Here is a 19294-nt window from a genome sequence, read left to right on the forward strand (position 1 = left end):
AAAATAAAGTTCTATTTTTTTTCACCTGCTTAAAAAGTCTAAAATTTAGAGTGCAAGACTATAGTACAGAAACCTCCTGCTGCCCCACCCGCGGGCAGGCACAGCACCTTCGCCGTGCCCAGGGCAGCAGTCATGCAGTTTATGGTATCAGTAGAAAACGTTTTGTTACAGTCTGGGAAGCCTGAGGACTATCAGAGATGAGGCAGCCAATGCACCAATGCAAGAGAAGCCGAAATAAAAGACTGCCAGATGCAAGGATGGAGAGGCGCTGGGCTGGCGCAGGAGCTGGAAACAAGTGCAAAAAAGAAAAAAGAGAGCAAACATTCCACGTCTGTAGCAGTAACGCATCAAAGGGAAATTTGTACCTCAGGATTAATGGCTCCTGAGCCACTTACTATTCACCTACATCCATGTAACCTTGCTGACTCAAAGAGGGCCATGTACCTATTAGAGGGGAAAAAACTGGCCTTGTCTTCGGGTGTTGAGAACCTGTTTCCCTCCCGTCACCTGCCTCTTGAGCTGTGTCAGCCACCTTACACATGGAGCCAGCAGCCCCTGTGCTCTGCAGGTTTTGTCCCGGAGTCCACAACTTCCTGTATGACACCAATACAGAAGTTGCCCTGCCTGGGCTGCAAAAGCAAGTCCTGTTGTTTTCCCAGAGTACAGCAACAGGATCTGTGCATGCAACCCAGGACTTTCACCACCTTCAGAAAGGGTGTTTTGTTTTGTTTAAAAATAAATGGAACTGTTGACAAAGTTCTAGTTTCAGAAAATTTGAAAGAATTAGGGGATGCACTGTGCAATCCTTATTACTATTCCTCAGCCAAGCATCTCAGCAGCCTGTTCAGCAAGTCTCACCACAGCTATATAGCCTGGCTTGTCAACAAACAAGGATTCATAGCAAAGCATTTTGTGGGGGCATGGGATAGGGAGGGAGGGAAGGAGGCAGGGAGGGAGAAAGACAAAACCCCATTCTCATCTAGCTCAAAGCTGGACAATTATGTAACAGAAGTGATAATTCTTTGGGATTAGGGAACTCCACATATCTGTTCTGCAAAGAGATTAGGTGTTAAGATAGTTACGTTTAGACAACAAGAACACCAGCTTTTATCCTAATCAGTACTTTGCACATTACATTTTTAAAGAACAGTTTAAACATTGGTTCTACGCACTGCAAACTGCTGGGGTCTCAGCAAACCTTTCCTGTGGGTGCAGCCTGCCCTGACTTTGGCAATCATTTGGGAGAGGAAGGAAGAGACTGACTTCTAGAATATAGAGGAGAGCACAAAGAGGCTGCTGCTGGGTGCAGAGGGAATGAAGTCAGGAGACAGTGGCTGGAGCAAGGACATATCTACCTCTACGGCTCCAGCCTCGAGGGGAGCCAGAACAAGACAGAGCTGGAACACAAGGAGCCATGGCTATGGAGATCTCTTGCACAGCAAGCAGTGCTGCTCCCAGAAACCAGACTCCCTTCCCTGCCCTACTCCCTGGCTCCAGCCATCTCTCCAAAACCCTTCCCTACCCTCAGCCTCTTCTGTTGTAACCCCACTCCTCGCAGTATGTTTCCCTGTTCCCTGAAGATACATCCCACACCAGGGAAGGAAGGGAGGAAGGAAAAGGCCTCTCAGTTTGAAATTTTCTGCTATGTACAACAAGCATGTCGACAGGATTAGTTCCTATGGCAGCTACTCCTTTTTTAAACTGATGCATCACTCTTGATAAAATCCATCAGCCCAATTATACCTGCTGCAAATACCTGGATTATGTGTCTCAGGCACATGAAAGAGGCTCCAACAGTGGAATGAGCTTATTCTGACACGCAGAAATTTAGCACTTTTTCCCCCTCCAGTTTAATCTTTATCAAGTGACATTGCATTAAAACAATACAGGGACAGATCAAAGGCAACACTTCCACATACAGCATGGAAGTGAGTTCCCCACAGAGGTGAAGATTTCCTCAGATCAGACTCCAGCTGCACCTTTTTGGCTGCAAACAACAAGCTCCAGTGTAGGTGACACACATGCCCGTGAAATCCTAATATGTGGCCTGCTTCCTGTAGCAGACAGGCAAGGATCAGCATTTAAGCAATCTTTGTCATGTTAACCCCTACTAAGATGAACTAGGTTTTCATATTTTTATTTTAGTGTATATTTTACATTAGAAAAAAGAATGTTAATAAAAAAGCTCCACATGCTCCTAACAATCAATTTTCTGATAAGTCTCCACCAGCATCAATACTAATATACAAATAAATTAATTTTGCTAGTTAATTTTCTGCCTGGCTTTGTGCAGGCTCTGCACAAGTAATGCACCTGAATTCAAGTGCCCGTCCACATTGCCAACACGTGCCAGGGAGTGTGTCGTACATAATCTTTCCTCCTCATAATGTAGTGGTATTCAGTCTCATTTTAATGAACAAAATCAAATTTTCTCAGCCATGCTACCCAGGAGGCACAAATAATCTTTACCGGGCTTCATGGCACTGTTATAACATGGATTCTTTCACTCTGCAAAAGCCCCAAGCCTTGATTAACAACTGTATGCTACTAGTCCCTCATCATTCACTTTGGCAATACAACATCCTCTCCACAAAAACAAGTAAAGCAAAAATCTACATGGAAGACCTAAAATCCATCAAATGCAGAATCTGATTTCTCTCAATTTCTCTCAAACTCAAGGCATATCCCCCAGTGTTAACCTGGTCTGTCCCTTGAAATTCCTCTGTTTGATTCTGTTTGTGTAGCTGGATTTTGCACAGCTGATTTACAAGACAAGAGATGTCACATGTAATCATACTGAATAACAGCCACTGCTGGTACTGTCGGGCCAGACACAGCAGCAGCCACCCTTAACACCAGCCACTCTCCTCATGCAATGCCAATGCTACAATGCCCTGGTTAAAGGAGCATCGGGAAATCTAGCTGAGATATTTTGTAACCTCCTTCAGTGCCTAGGAGGATTTTTGGGTCAGAGGAAGGGAGAGGGAGAGGGGGAAAAGCCCATTAAATTTACAAGCAGATTAAGGAAAAACACTCCACTGCCAATTTATTTTTAAAAAGGGTTGTGTGTTATTCTAAGGTTTGTCTGTATAATTGTACAACCGTTGAAAATTACATAAACTGTAACGATCTAATACTATTAACAGCCATTCAGAGAAAAACTCCCTCCCCTTCTGAAACCATCAAAGGCAGGAGGGAAATGGCCCAGGAAATATGCCAATCTGAGCTCTGGCCTCTAGCCTGGCAGAAACAGAAACAGAAAGATAAGAGAACAAACTGGACTAAGATGTGGTGTTTGCATGTGTCTGACTTGCAAGGGGAGGGGTGGCTTTGTCCTTGGCCGTGTTCTCCCAGAGGCAGTGCCTGCTTATCCCAGTGAAGCTGCCATCACTTCACTCGCTGCTCTCACCCCTGCACTTCGTCACTTCCTCCTGTCTTATGTGTCGTGAAAGTCTTTCAGCAGGGTCCTCCGTCTCTGCTCTGCTATGTGCATCTGATTCTCTAAGTCCTGGTAAAACAGAAGGTACAAACTGTCAGCACACATTTTCCGGAGAAGAGCTCATTTTCCTCAGGGAGACACTACACGCCATGTGAGAAGCACCAACTGTCACACTTCACACGCACTCTGGATCACAAGATCCCAGATCCTCTTGCTTTTGATGTGGGCTCCCTCTGCAGTTGCCTGGCTCCTGCTCTCCCTAAACCACTACACACTTAAGGTATCTGCTCTTCACCAGAGGGATACCTGGAGCCTCCTCCAGAGCTCTGTATGTCCCATTTCACTTTGCAGGACTCCCTGCAGCCCCCGCCCTCCCCTTCCATAAGCAGTGAGCACTTCGCTTCTACAACATCTGCTGCCTAAAGGTGGTTTCTGGATCTAGTTTCTCAGAACTCTCACTTGATTACCTTAGTGCTCCTGCAGAAGTGTTAAGCCCAGCAAACAAAATCTGGCCAGCAGGCTCAAGCAAGCAGAACACTCACCCCTCTGTCATAGCTGTCTGCTCGCTCCACCTTCCATGAGAGATTTTCAATTTCAGCTTCCAGCTGGGCCTGCTGGTATTCAAACTGCAAGGAGCAAAATTAGAGAGAGCAACAAGAAACTAGTTTAGTGGAGCAGTTTCATACCACACACTACACTTGAGGAGCAGACAAATGTGTTTTGCTGACAGCTCTGCTGGCAGAGCAGGTTTGTGTCTCCTCCTTATCCACCTTCAGCTACACAGCATCACCCCTTCTGGGAGTTTCTTGTGTAAGCACTCCCCAACCTGCACCACTCAAAATTAACCCAGTCAGCCTAAAAACACTGCAAGTGACAAGTATCTCCTAGCTCAGCTCATTTTGCCATAAACAGGTCAGAAAACGCTCCCATAAGCAGCTCTGCAGGCAGAGTGGAGGGATTGTTAACCACTGCTGGAAGCAGCAACTTGTTCCACTGGCACAGTCAGATCCAGACATCTGTCCACAGCCTCAGAGAACACATGATCCCATGGGGAGAGATTCTACAACAGGTTTTGCAGAACAGCCGAGTCAAAGAAAAAACTCTTCAGTGAATTCAGGGTTATTTTTGTACATGTCCAGTCCATGAGATGTACCAAGCAACAAAGGAACTTACAGCGGGAATAAAAAGCAAAGCTACACCCTGATTCAAGGCTAGAAAAGCTCTCCTCCAGCAGCTCTTCATATGAAATATGGCCCATAGCACTGTGATAAATCTTACCAAGGAACAAACGCACACTTCCAGCCTCAAAACATTCTGGATAAATGGCTTGTTAGTGAAAGTGCAGTGAAGTCCCCTGGGAAAATAATGTAATGCATCAGATGACAGAGCTGCTGGTCAACTCAAAGTGAAGAGGGAAGGTGCAAAAATGCCTATTTGTCCTGTTCTTACCTCAAACTCAGGACTAATATTTCAGACACTGCCAGGCTCTGGAATTCAGCCCAGCATGCTGCCAGCTACACCCCAAAAATTTATCAGCAAAAAAAAGGCAAAACATCTTACCAGCTTCTTTCTGGGACCAGACTCCATGTAGTAGGCATATGGATATGTGTACTGCAGGGTGTAACGACACTGCCCAGGTGTGGAAGGAAGAGAGAGAAAAGGACAAGAGTCTCAGACTTGGAAGTCAGCAGAGTCACATTTGTGTGGTCACTACAGGCTAAGAAGCTACCTCCTAACAAGGACAATTGGACACTTCATGGTGGAATTTCCTACACCTTCCTTGGAAGAACTTGTGCAGCTCTGTACACTGTGAAACATAACTTCACAATACCAGATGATTTTTGGCTAGTTCATGTCCTAGACCAGAGGCACTACCCCACATACCCACAACCTTTAAATTTCCTTCCTTAATCAGTACTATGAATTTAGCATTCTGGCCTGTATTTTCTCTGTGCCAAACAAGACACAATTACCCACCTTTGCAAGTAGTTTTGCAGCATTTTGTAGGTATTGCCAGTCTATCCATGTCCCCAAGTTGTTCATAACTCTTTCTTGGATTTTCTCCTGGATTCGTTGGTATGTCTGTGCCTCCAGCTGTAGGCTTTTATTGTGATTCTCCCACTGCAAGGGGTGGGGAGACAGGGAAAGAAAAAATGGCATGAGAACAGAGTACTACTGCTGTAAAAGCACAAGCTCTAGCAAGCAGAAATTGGAGTGGGGCAGGAGTCCAGCAAGGCAAGACATGCTGTGGGAAAGAACGGCAAGGCAGCACCTCCAGTAGCAAGTGGCAGAGGCTGTAAACAGACTGACAGCAGCAAAGAGCAGGGAGCAATCCCAGCTCCTCTGAGTGGGAATGCCCTCTGGTCACACAGCGACCTTGTGCTTAACAAGATGGAAAGACATGGCGATTCCCCTACTTAAAGGATTTCTATAGAAAGGTTAAGAGTTTAAATTAACATTTAACACAGGCTCAGTGAAATCCAACTTCCATGTGCACATTGTAAACACGGCTATTTCCCAAAGTCTGTTGTTCTGAAGAACCAGGAATGAACATATTTATTTTACCACAGGACTTGGCTCATGCTGTGAAGAATAAACTCATTTTAATGGGGAAACTGAAATGCACCAGTATTTAACCTCTACCACACTCTCTTCTACAGATGCTGCTGTAGAGTTGCTCTGCATGGCCAGGTGCATGGAGACTGCTGTGTGGACAGAGATGCAACTTTTAAAAATGTGATTACATGAAATTTTAGTAAAACTTTGCTAGAGCACATGGAGCTTTAAACATGGCAGAATTTATTTAGTTCTTTGTCTCTACAAAGACAGATTTCAAGGAACTGAAGTTCCCCAGTCCTAGAAGGAAATGATTGGAGCAATATCTATCTACTGCAGCAGCACTCAGCCTGCAGGTAAATGATACAGGTAATACCGATTTTCTATAGCACAGGGGAATATAGGACGAATATGATTTTCTTTAGGTATGACATTATGGGTTTGAATGGGATTCACAGGGCAGGATTTTGAGTGAAAAACAGAGCCTGAAAATTCTGCACAGGTTCTCTTTGGGCAGTTTCTTGCACGGAGATTGCTGGCAATGACCTTTGCACCAGGCAGGGAGCATTAAAAGGCTACAGCAGCTCTGGCCAAGGAGATGTCTCCTACCCTCTCAAAATAGAACAAGTACTTCTTAAGGGCCTCCCTGGCCTGTGCTTGCTGACTCTGGTTTACAATATCAGGATTCTCTTTGTACCGACTGCATTCGTAGTACTCGCTGCCGTGAGTCTTCCAGTCTCCCAGACACATCCAGCAGAAGTCTGCAGAAAACAGCAAAAAAACCCACTGTGAGGCACAGAAAAAAACCTCTGAGAAAGAAAAGCTTCAGGAGACACAGCCCATCTGTTTTCAGATATTTCTGCTAAGCCAAGAAACATACACATTTCGTATCATCTTACATAACAGAACTCAACAGCGAGCCAAAAATACCAGCCTGCCTTGAAGATTTTAATTGTACGGCCTCCCATGCAACTGTGGAAAGTAAATCCTGAAGTTCTGCATCCTGTACACCAAGACCACTGGGCAGAACTGTACTTGCACCCTGCACAGGCTGTCACTCCAAGTTAAAGAAGAGGCAGGCTGCAGTCTTTTTTGTGAGTTGCCTCCTCCCCACCGTGGCCCACTGCCCCATGCAAACCTCTGTCTAAACAAAACATAAACAGTCACATCCAAAAGTGAACTAACTCATGCAAAAGAAAGTCTGCTCTCAGTTCTCTTCAGAAGGGAACTACCCAGGTAATGTCAGATGTCAGGGGTTTATAACACAAAGTTAGAAGCTGCTGAATTGGGAAGAAAGTGAAGAAAAGAGAGCAACAGCAAAACCCACGTGACAATTTTCTGATTTCAGAGCGAGGCTGTGGGTGTTCTACTGGGAAGGAAAAAAGATGGAGATTAAGTTGCTACAATAAGAATCACTTCTGTGTTACTCATGGTAAAGAAATCGAAGTCTGCATTTCCAGAGTTCACCAGCTTTCACCAGCTAGCCCCCATGGTACCATGGCACTTGCCTGCTCACCCTTGTCACAGAGCTCCATCAAAGCACGTCCAGTGCTGCTGAGAACCCCAGAGCAAAGGAAATGAGAGAGGACAGTAATCTTTAATCATCTTCCCAATAAGGTTCTGATAGTTTAACAGTTTCTAGTGGCACACTTAACTCAGAGGGCTGAATACAACTGTCTCGCTACAAGGCAACAGAAATTAATTCTGCCATGAAAAAGTAAGTACAAGAACAGGCTGTCATTTTGTAGGACCACGCAATGAGTCAAAGACACTCAGGCTGCTAATTGCACAGGAGCGGACTGAGAAGTCCAACAGCTATGTATAAAAATCCTGCAGTTTTATCTGGATTGAAGCTCATTATTTCCATCAGTAAGCAGAAGAACTTAAGCTCATCTGAGTAAATGGCTCAATTCTGACAGTATTTTCAGCTGATGACAAAACCAACTCCATGGAAAGCATTTAATATTCTCTTCTGAGATGGATTCCACTGTTAATATTCTGGAGACTTCTCTATATAATGGACATGTCAGGGGCAGGAGCCAAACCAGCACTGAATCAGAACCCAGCTGAGATCACAGCCAGTGGGAAAAAAACTATCACACAGAAGTCCGTAACTAATGTCCTGTTCACCTTTTACTAGGGGGAAAATATTTCAGTGAATGTTCAAAATTTGTTTTCCTATCACAAAAAAAGAGACCATCACCACCGATAAACATTGCAGAGAAAACTGCTTCCAAATCCAACTCACCATGCTTGCATTTGGAACATTGCTGAAAAAGAAGAGACAAGAAGCACTGGTTAGTGCAAAGTGGGGGGGAAAAATTCCACTTAGAACAAGGGAGGTTTGACGTGTTCAGGGAATTACTCACCATGTGATTGCAGCCTCCATTCTTTTCAATACAGATATTGCACTTGGGACACTGAGGAAACAGAAGCAATTGTTAGATCCAACTCTGTCTCTAACAGCCTTCTGAAGAATGACAGCACTTGTGTGATTATTCCTCTCTGCCTTTTTTTTTTTTTTAATATGCATACACATATACGAGAATATTAACATTTATACCTTGCCTCCCACCTATTCCTGATAGCTCCATTTAAAAGAAGATAGAAAGGCAAAGCCAGGGAAGTTACACTGCAGCACTGAACTATTTGCTCAAGAAAACAAATTTGCTGTTGTTACTCCTTGTAAGACTGGAGGTCTTGCTGAGTTACCACTTAACAGTTGCTCAGGTACAAGGACATAATTAGTTCCTGTATTACAGTAGATTCCACAGCTACTTGGACTGCAGGTAATTGACACTATATCCTGCCTTCAGCAGCCACTTACAGATGACAACTCAGCTAGGGGCAGAGACTCTGGCTGACCACAGAGAGCTGCACACATCCTTACTGCACCAATACCCTAGAGAGTCCAGTTGCATTTTTTGGGCTGCACAGGAATGCACAATGGAAGAAGTGAGTTTTGTTGCTTTTCATAAATTTTCACGTCAGGCAAAATGTATGCCAGGAGAATGCTTGATATAACAGAACCTTATTTCTACAAATGAGGATAGCAGAAACAATGTCATCACATGCTGACACCTTCTCCAGAGAAGGAAGGGAACTTGAAATCTAACACAACTGAATTAGCACTGTTAGACAGGCTAATTAGCACTGTCACAATTGTCACTGGCCATGGTAGCTCAAATGCCAGCTAAGACCTGTTTTGAAGTCAGGCCACAAAATCCACAAGACATTAAAAGTTCAAATCTCGGACAGCTAATTTAGAGGATAAAGGTAGTATATCTATAACTTCTAAAGACAATTTTATAGATAGGCTGGAATGCATAATGTGTAAACTATTTTTTTGTCTTGGATCTAAATCTACTAGAAATACTCTGATGCTTAATTTACAGAGTTCAACTACCCCATTTTGCTGTGCTTGACAAATCATGACTTTATCTCCCTCACCTTCCAGTTCACAGTACTCCACAAAGTTGTTCAGGCTTAAACACCACTGATGCCTTATTTGATACTGATTTCACACCTACTACACCCCTCTCCTTCCATTTTAAACACATCTCCACTGATCATTTCAAAGTAGTCACAATTCTTTTGCCTGTGGGAGGACAGCACACCTGGCTGCCAAAGACATTCACACCAGGTCTGGAAGAAGGACCACCAGGTCCCTACTGCAGAAGGGCAGCTGGGCTTCCTACACAAAACATTCCCAAGGCACTCAGTTGTTATATCACAGGCATAGGAACATAATTAGTTCACATATGACAGTAGCTTCTGACAGAAGCTTCTTGACAGTCCCTAGGGAGCTGTGAGAATTTGCAGCCTGTGAAAAAGCAGAACACAATGCTATGTGTGCATAGAATTGCATCCTGCTTCCCAGGCAGGGCTAGAGGACAAAGAAATAACATGCAGGTGCTTGGCCTTACATCTTTAGTGTGAGCACTGATGTAGTTGGCTGTTTCAGAGTCATCCGCACACTTGGTGAGCCATTTCCGAATGGTAGCGCAGTCCGTGGGCGCGTGGTACATCTGCCGACACTTAAAGCTTAACGGGGGGGGGGAGGAAAAAAAAAAGAGAAAGACACATCGATTTCCAAGGAAGTGACTCAAGGATTGAGGTTTTCCTGACCAAAATCTGGGAGGCCCAGCAAGGGATGCAAATGCTCTTGTGTATTACCAGAGTGCAAAGACCAAGGCTGAACATCTCCCCCACCCTCTTGTGCAGAAACCAGAGTCAAGAGGAAAGTGAACTGAGGCTTTCTCTGACACATCATGTGTCTGAGGGCTGACATGTCCCTACCTGGAACCTATGTTTCCTCTAACATGACTGCAGAGGCCTGGGGCACACCAGTGACTTACAAGTAGCTTGACTACAGTGGCAGATACCAGGTACCCGCATTAACATGACCTGACAGCCCCAGGTGAGTAAGGACCATTTGCATGGAGATACCAGTAAGCTGGTTCTCTAAACTGTTTGCATTGTGCTCCACAGACATTCTCAGCAGTGATTCTAGAGACTTGAGCAGAAGACACTTCAGCAGCTCTGCAAACTACCTTTTTTCTCTGGTCCTATATCCCCTTCCGTCAGACAAGGAACGTTAGCATTCCTGTTCAGCAGAAATGTATTCTCACATGAGTCTCAAAACGTGTCTCCCAGACACTCTGGGAGTCAAACACTTGTAATAAACTTAAAAACTTAATATCAGTAGATAGTAGGGAGGACTCCATGTTCACTACCAGAATCTCTATCAGTCAGTATGTCTGGAGGAAAATTTGTAACCAAGCCAAAATGTGAGAATGCTAGATTTGTAACCCCTTGATTATTCAAGCCCTGCATTCCCTGGTTGTCAGAACACCCAACTTCCAAGGAGTTTAGGGAGCGAGGGGACGGCTGACCACCTGCAGAAGTCAGACCCCAAGTGTCCAATTACTCAAGCTAATTCAAGTTACAAACAACTCTAGCAAAGTACTGAACATGCTCCTACACACTGAAGCTGTTGGCAAGCAAAAGGAGCAGCTCCGAGGACAGCACACACTTCCCCCCACGATTTTAACCTTCTCTGTTCCTTACCAGAAGACCTCATTGCAACGATTGCACTGCACTCGCCGGGCTTTTGGCTCTTGTACCTGTATGACCATAGGGCAATCTGCACCAGGACACAGCTGCAGCTGGTAATGGCTCTGTGGGCACACCAAGGGGATAAGATCAGCAGTGGGTGCAGAAGAAATCTGTTCAACTTTACCACTCCTATCCTCAAAAACATACAAGTCAGTCATTTCTTATTGAAAAAGACTGACAACTGTCACCAGGTCTTGGCTAACAGAACAGATCCTCCTTTTCCTAATGCTGAAGACGTTTATTAGTTACTTACAGCTTCTCTAGAACACAGAATTCAAATGGAGGGTTACAGACCAAGTAAGCACAGCAATACAACCATTAAGACACCACTAACAGTCAACAGGAACAAACAGTTTTACTCCATTTGAGCTCTTTTCCCATCCTCTCCTTATCTCACAGAGGCTATTTAGTTGCTCTTCTGTGGTGGCCATTCCTTCCCAAAGGGTGTCTTTATTGAGGAGAGGTGACACCACTCTTTGATACTGCATCGCTGCTCCTTGAGTGTTCCCAGTCACCAGGACACTCCTGCACATTTAGCCTTAACAACTGCTGCTTTCATTTCAAAATACTTCATATAAAATGTAATTGAGCAAGTCAATTCAGCTGGGCTACACTAAGATGAGGGACCTATTTTTCAGAACCTAAAAATATTTATGTAAGAACAAGAAGGACTTGAAAAATCAGATCAAAGTTTTGAAATTCTCAGCTGCAACACTCCGAGAATTCTGAAGAACCAGCCAAGGAGTTACTGGGTGACCTTACAGCAGAATTTACTTTGGCAACCTGCTAGGGTATTTTGCCAGTGAGGCTGTCCTACAGGAGCTGCCACATCATGTCTATTGAGGACAATTTTGCTGCAGTTACTGCAGTTCTAATCAAAAATGCAAGACACTTGAAACAAAATTTCTGCAAGTCATTGGTGATTTGAGCCAGGGTATCCTAAAAATGAAAAAACCCACTACCTCCACATAGTCCCTGAAGAGGTAGCGCCTGTATTTGTCTTTCAGCTCTTCACTAGGCAGCAATGGAAACACAAAGTCTTCTGGTGTCCGAAGCAGGCAGTCCTGAGCCATGCAGGAGACCCCTGAGAAAAGAAAGCAACATCTTAGCACAGTGCAGCTTATTCCAAGGAGTGAATGCACAGAGAGCATTCAACAGTTTCCTAGGTGCCATCTGTTGTTGTGGCAAGAGGGACACAACTGTGAAACAAATCAGGGGCTGCTGAAAAGCTGACGCCCAACTGTCTGTAGCAAAAGATGACAGGGTGCACGTGTACCCAGAACCAGTAAGTGCTTCAACCAGTATTCACAAGGTCAGACACTCAAATTAGCAAATTGTAAGCTACTGCCGTGCCAGCATGAAAGACAGGCTACAAAAAGCCCAAAGCAACTCTGGCAACTACTGGCTTCTACCCAAGACAAAGGGAACAGATGTTTGCATCTACAGGCACTCCAGGGGCATTGCAACAATACATCATCACAGATGCAAACTCAGGGTGCAGCAGATTTGCAGTTTCTAACTTGTTACAGTCATGTTCTTGACTCATCAGAATGGCCAGCATGGCAAATATGGACCCAGCACCGTGTCCACCTTGAACTCACCGACTCCAACACCATCCTTGACGAGCACTGTACAGTGCTGCTCCCAGCAGCTGCGACAGAACTGGTGCTGACAAGCCAGAGAGAGCAAGTTCTCCTTCCGGACAAACTGCATGCACACCGCGCAGTGGTGGGAGGAATGTACCATTGCCTGGGAGAGACACAAATCAGCATTACAGTGAAAGCATCCCAGCTCTCCCAGAGTGTTTTCACCTCATCCACAGATAACTGCATTCATCTTCGCTGTGACAACATCTCAGGGGAGCTCCAGGCCAGAACTGGTTCATAAGCAGCTGGTGTGCTGAGGTGCTGCACTGCCCCAAACAGTCAGTCCTTCTCAAAAACCTCTTTAAACTCATATAACACAACAGGTTGACAGTACTGAACTGTTCCTGCTTCTCAACTAGTGCTATCCAGAACTCACCTTTACTCTTCTGGTCCTTACTCTCGTCTTCTTTGAAAAACGAAGAAATACATCCTTTTATAAGACATTCCCTGGATTTACTGATATTCTTTGTTAGCTGGACCAGACTATCACTGTTCCACAGGCTTTGGAGAGAAGCTATAGCTGGAAGCAGGCTTAGCAATGTCCTTTTACTGGACAACAATTTTGGGTAACAGGAGAGGCAATTGAAAGTGTAGCATGTAAAGTGTTCATACAGAGAGGAAAGGGAATTCTCAGACTATCATCTTCTATCTCTTCTCTCCTGCCGATGCTACATTTGGCAAAGCAGGCATCATCCCTTCAGATGAAAAGGATTAAGAAGCTTTGTTTCAAATCAGGCATAACTCTGCTATTGCTTCACCAAACCACTGAGAAGCAGTCTGGTCTCCCCCTGGGTAGTGCAGAGCTAATCCCCAGACAACAGATCCAGCCTTCAATACATCTCTGCTCACCCTTGGGACCTGCAGAACCAGGTCTAGCACAGCTTCATCAAAAACAAGGCTCTATGAAGCTGTTAGCAGGAGCTTATGTTCCAATTTCTCCTTTCACAGAGAAGCCATATAATCACTTTTTGTCTACTGAAACCTTTGCCACTCGTTGAGAAGCTGGTGTGAGACTGCCATCAGTTTCCATGCCAAGCTCTGTATGCCAGAGACATGGAGGAGCAGCAGCAGTGTGCAGCCACATGACTGACAGAGCCTGATTTATGGCATGGCCACGTGAAAAAGGAAATAATATGACTGTTCTAAGTGGCCTCACTTATGGACCAGAACAAGATTCACTGAGTCTGAAACTGCACTGATTGCCTGGATCAGCTGCTCACCCTGAACAGCACACGCGCTACCTCAAACCCTCACAAGCTGCCTCTCTGAGCTCACTAAAGCTTCTCCCTGTGGAGTCAGTCCCTCTACAGACACTCACTATGAGCATCTGCCCCCGAAATATCATTATTCTGCACTGGAAGCCAAAGCACAGAGCAGCTTGCCCTAGCACACACAAACAGACTGTAATGAATTGCCTAACAAACCAAGTTTGTGAAGACTCAAAACAACCTTTTAACCATATCTTTCTGCCCAAAATGAAATCACCATTGCAGTGGGGGATACTTAAGCGAGAGCTGACAAAAGATTCAGACATATCTGAAAATATATGGACTAATTCGCATGTATGTCAAATAACAAAGATTTTTTTTTTCTGGACTCTAGGCAGATAATTTATTTTGAGCACCTGAAGCTTCCACTCCTGTCAGCTCCTTTAGTATTTTCACTGTCTGCTAGTTACAAGACAGCTCAGATGCCAGACCAGGCTTTTAAAATCTCCCCTCCCCCCCAACCCAACGTGTGTTTCCCAGATGTAGTATTTTATCACTCAAAATCTGACACATAGCAATGTGTTCTTGGGGTAACTGTGCATTGCACCAAGACACCCACTGCGAATGAAATCTGTAACATGCAACAGGATGTTTCTATTTAAAGGGGGTGGGGGGAAGTATCTGAAGACCTGTGTAGCCTTGGCTGCAAAACACAAGTTGTTGGTCACATATCAGTACTGACTGGCTCAGCAGCAACACCACTCACTGGGAGACTCAGCTTAACCATCCCTGAGCTGAGCACTGCAGGGTAAAAAAAAAAATTAAAAAAAACCAAAACCAAAACCAAAACCAAAACTCTCTTCCAGGCACAGACAAGCTCTGTTCACTCTGTGCAGCCAAAACTTCCCTTGAGTGCCTTTTACAGAGAACAGAATTGGAAGAGGCAGCCAAGCCCATTCACTGTGCTCCTTCTATTGTGTACCATCACTCATGTCAAAAAATGATCCTAATTTTCTTGAAGAAAGTAATTCTTGAACACTACCTGCAAGTCAATAGCAAAGCAGCTATTTAAATATTAGACACCTCTTGAAGGCATTCTCATTAAAAAGTACACCCAGCACTGAATTAGGGTATCAGACCTGAGTTTGCAAAGGGTTAACATGGGACAGACTATGCCATTAGTAATGCAATCCCCCACGAGGGGGGTCAGAAGTGTCTGCCAAGGGAACAGACTGAGATACTTATCATACTTACATGTTTGGATGAGGTGGGCTGAACTCGTGCTTCTACTAGCAACTGGGCAGCATTAGACTTGTGCCTGAAAAGGCAATTGAAGAATGATCAAATCAGGTTCTGAATACACTCTGCATTATTAAATTGATCCTTCTTGCCTGAATAAATAGTTGGCTCTGTGCAAATGGTAGGGTAGGTTTCAACAAGGAAAGTCGAAATGTGTCCTGTGTGAGGCTCTTTCATATAGAGAGCTGAGCTCTCATCAAAACTTTATGATAGTTTCTTCAAAAACAGGAATAATACTTCTCCTGGTAATGGATTAACATTTTCCTTATCCTTCTTGATGATTATTTTTTCACAACATTTATTTTTGAAGCTAATATTTTCTATCCATACTCCTAGAGCAGTCCTAAGCACTGTCCACAATAACACACTCCAGTGAGGCTCCTGTCTGTCTCTTATTCCTTTGTAAAATCAAGCTAGCCTGGTTAAGTCTCACTTTAACTCCAGTTTATTATCTAGTTAAGTATTTCCTCAGTGACAGATTAGCACCCCTTAAGCATATGAAGTTGTCTATCAGCAGCCTTAGAATTAAACACATTTTGCTGTTTGTGATTTCCCTTGCAGAGGAATGTTTATATCAATGAAATCAGAAATAGCAGCATCACTATAGTGACCATGCTGTACGTCCCTCCTGCTCATTAGCACTTCTTAGTTGTACTATAGAGCTTTCATTTGATAATGTCACTGTACCAAGACAGAAGTCTGAGGACTAGATCAACCAGAGAACAACTTGCAAAGTCATAGCTTTGGAAATAAACTCTTCCCCAAATTTCCTCCTGTTTAAATCTCACCAGTTAACCTGCAGGATCACCCTGAGCTGCTCTGCGGGAATCTCACCCTCTTTGTCCTCCAGAGAAAAGCTTTCAGACAACCAATGAGACAGTTACCAAAGATGCTGCAACAACATCCATACACGAGACGCATTTTCCATATGTTCTCTGGATGAAGTTGCTGGCTACAGGACCAAAAATGGCATGGCAGAATGAGTCAGGCTGATGTTCTCTCTATTTTCAGACAATGTTTAGTTCTGAGCCAGTATTTTGTGAAGGGGCTGCCAGCCAGCAGTGCCTCCGGATACACTTCCCGCGTATGTTTGGGCAGAGTCTGAACCCTGCTTCTGAAATAGCTGGAGGACTGTTACAGTGACACTGATCAAGCAAGGGGGTTGCAGTTCTCAGTTCTCTCACACTATCTTCTCCTGCTCTCCAAATACTAGTCAGCTTGGGAAAAAACATCACTTATGTCAGAAGGAGCAAAAACTTCAATGTGGATGTATTGCTAAGACCACATCAGCATAGGTTCAGTGCTCCTTTATGACTTATGGCTTCTATGTTCAAAGCAGAACATATGTTATCTTTTTATTTGTTAAAACAAATAAAAAGATGCCGTACTCTCAATCTGTTATCTCAAAATTTAAGATAAATGCATCTACAGCGTTCCAAGCATAACGGTAATTCCTCAAACTGAAAGACGTTCACCACCACTCCCCTCTCCCTGTTTACAAATTTCTTACAGGCAGTGCAGCCTCAACAAATCAGTGGTTTTCCTCTGCTCTCTGGAATGGACCACATGTCCTGCTTTCAGGTCCAAAGATACTTGTCAAAAACACACCTATGGAGCACCCTGAGCATTTCTGCAAAGCCAGGGAAAAAAGCACTGAGCACAAAAGAGATAAGACTATTTACACTTACCTTTCCAAAATCTCTGAGATTTGCCAGTGGAAACTAACTAATACTAGCTTTGCAACAGCATGTGATACCTAAGTGGAAAATAAAAGGAAAAAAAAAAAGTCAAGTTTGGCACATTTTGAAGCCACACCTCTGCTTACGACTATGATTTTCGTTAAAAACTAAGTTGTACAAACTCAGTACAATATCCCAGTGATATTCAATTTACATTAAACTGCCAGGCACAATGCTCGCAGCCAGTACATCTGCAATATAAAAGTCGGAATGCAGCACGGATGTATCCAAACTAACTCACATACTTAGTTACAACAGTACAGAGAGGAAGGAATCAAGGATTCACTGGATTAGCTTAACTGCTTATGGAAGCCCCACATTGAGTCCTCACTGTGGTCACCACTTGGGAGGCCCAGACCAGACTGGGATCAGGATCCTCATTAAATGTGCAAAGTCAGAACCTCAAGGCAGACAGATACCACTCACTGAGCTGGAGAAGCAGCAACAGGCTGCAATCGCGAGGACGCTGTGGCAGCAAAGGGTATGGGGAAAACACAAAACATTTTCCCAGCCCTTCACTGCAGAGAAGTTACATATTGGATTGGAATAGGAAGATAGAAAGCTACTGTGACAGGGACTGCTTCCATGCAGAGCTGCTTGCATTACGTGGACTCTTGGCAAGCACCAGCACAGTCCGCGCTAGCCCAAGCACCCTCCAGAACACTGCAACATGACATTTGAAGTCATGCTACAAGGGCACAAGCAAACAAGTTCTCCTTCACTTCTATGTATTAGTTTATTTCAGAAGAAAAGGGACTTATCTGCTTGCACAAAAAGCCTTGTACCCAACAAGATCACAGACATCTGCTGAGCTGCTGGAGCTTCAACCTGCCCCTTGACCCCTTCATGCCTTTATCAGGCCCTGGAGTCCAAACAAAGTAGGTGTCTTGCAAATACACCTCTTCCAGGGGAATTCAGAAGGCTCATGACCCATGTCTCCTCATTCCTCTCCATGCTAGGAAGCACCTGGGCAAGTTCAGAGTCTGCACACTCTACATTCAAACACTCTCTGACATTAAAGGGCTCTGCCTCCTGCACTCCAAAATGAACTATCACCAAAGCACTTTTACTATGCACATAGAAAATACAACTCCTTCTGTCCTAGGTGCAGGAAGAGTTGTGCTTTTTTTCCCCTAGAGAAGCTGTCAGTCCCAATGATCAGCTGAAACACCATAAGCCTTCTTGAATCCTGCTACAGGTGATTCGCAGGATCCGATGTACTTGTAACACAGATACACAGCAACACCAACACAATCCTGGAAGGAAAAACAAGCAGTGGTCACTCTTCCCACAAAACACTCAGGCTCTGCAAATCTAGGGGCAGCACAGCCATTACTCTTTCAAGTCCACCCTGCTGAAGAGGTGCAGCTTCACAACACAACTGACCTATTGCTGCCACATGATACTGCCCTGGTCCTGCACTGGCATTTGTCAGCGCTGGACACTGTCAGTGTTGGTTCAGGGAGCTAAACCACTGCAGCCCCTACATACAATGCAGACAGGGTGTTTAACTGACTCTTATCCATCTCTACATTCTGATGTGCCCACTTTGCTGGCCACTAAGAAACCCCAGTAATAAACGAGTATTTTCAATGTACGAATAATCCTTTTTCTAGAAGAACCACAGCATTAGCTCACGCTGTGCAAGATCTGCCATATTACCTTCCTCAACTTGACCAGTGATGTGATGTGACCCCCTGAAAACAAAGGCTGCCAGGCAGCGCTGCCCTCCCTCCCCCCCTCCCGACACAGAAGCCTGTGATGAGATGGAGCATGGCACACAGGGCTGCTGCTGCCAACACACACAGTCTGCACGGATCAAGTGCCACTGCCAGCCTGGGATGGGTTGTTATCTTAAGCCCCCAGCCTGGCAGACCCAGACAGACACCTCTGACTTGTTTGTACAAGGAAAACATCTGCATTTGAGTCTGTAAAACAAACAAGCATCAGGAATGTGGTCTCTACAAGACTGGCTTCCTACAAATGCAAACCACATGGTAATGAATCATTCTCTAACAGAAGTGAAGCTATTTCTCAGTAGCAGTAAGGAAGAACTACCATCCTGACAAAAGAAAACAAACTGCCAGACTTAAATGGGAGGTTGATCTGTTAACATATAAAAATTACTATTTTTCAGTTGGATTTTCAGAGCCTGAGGTATAGCATCTCCTGCGACATCATGATTCCATGAAGTTACTTGTTCCCTGAGGAGGAACCAAGTACATTCAAGAATGAAGAAGTAGAGAAAGAGAAATAAAAGTACCAGCACACACATTTCTGAAATCTAAC

The 19294-nt window shown here is 44.4% G+C and overlaps 1 protein-coding gene across 4 annotated transcripts in view; it reads right to left on the reverse strand.

The window, feature by feature from the left end:
• Positions 1-1840: 1840 nt before the first annotated feature.
• ARIH2 (ariadne RBR E3 ubiquitin protein ligase 2) overlaps positions 1841-19294 on the reverse strand; it is a 32392-nt gene continuing 14938 nt past the window's right edge. For 3 of the 4 annotated variants that reach the window (XM_027700877.1, XM_027700880.1, XM_027700879.1), the window contains 13 exons: positions 16955-17022; positions 15222-15285; positions 12715-12862; positions 12076-12197; positions 11066-11175; positions 9922-10039; positions 8365-8415; positions 8244-8265; positions 6605-6756; positions 5417-5560; positions 5000-5068; positions 3982-4065; positions 1841-3508 (listed from right to left, as the gene is read on the reverse strand). In XM_027700877.1, the coding sequence (XP_027556678.1) occupies positions 3437-3508; positions 3982-4065; positions 5000-5068; positions 5417-5560; positions 6605-6756; positions 8244-8265; positions 8365-8415; positions 9922-10039; positions 11066-11175; positions 12076-12197; positions 12715-12862; positions 15222-15285; positions 16955-17022 (1224 nt within the window). In that variant the 3' untranslated portion in view covers positions 1841-3436. The remainder of the gene's footprint in view (positions 3509-3981; positions 4066-4999; positions 5069-5416; positions 5561-6604; positions 6757-8243; positions 8266-8364; positions 8416-9921; positions 10040-11065; positions 11176-12075; positions 12198-12714; positions 12863-15221; positions 15286-16954; positions 17023-19294) is intronic. The other variant, XM_027700878.1, reaches the window with a different exon arrangement.

Source organism: Neopelma chrysocephalum, unplaced genomic scaffold, assembly GCF_003984885.1.
Source record: "Neopelma chrysocephalum unplaced genomic scaffold, ASM398488v2 Primary Assembly neopelma1_147, whole genome shotgun sequence".
In the NCBI taxonomy this organism is placed as follows: domain Eukaryota; kingdom Metazoa; phylum Chordata; class Aves; order Passeriformes; family Pipridae; genus Neopelma; species Neopelma chrysocephalum.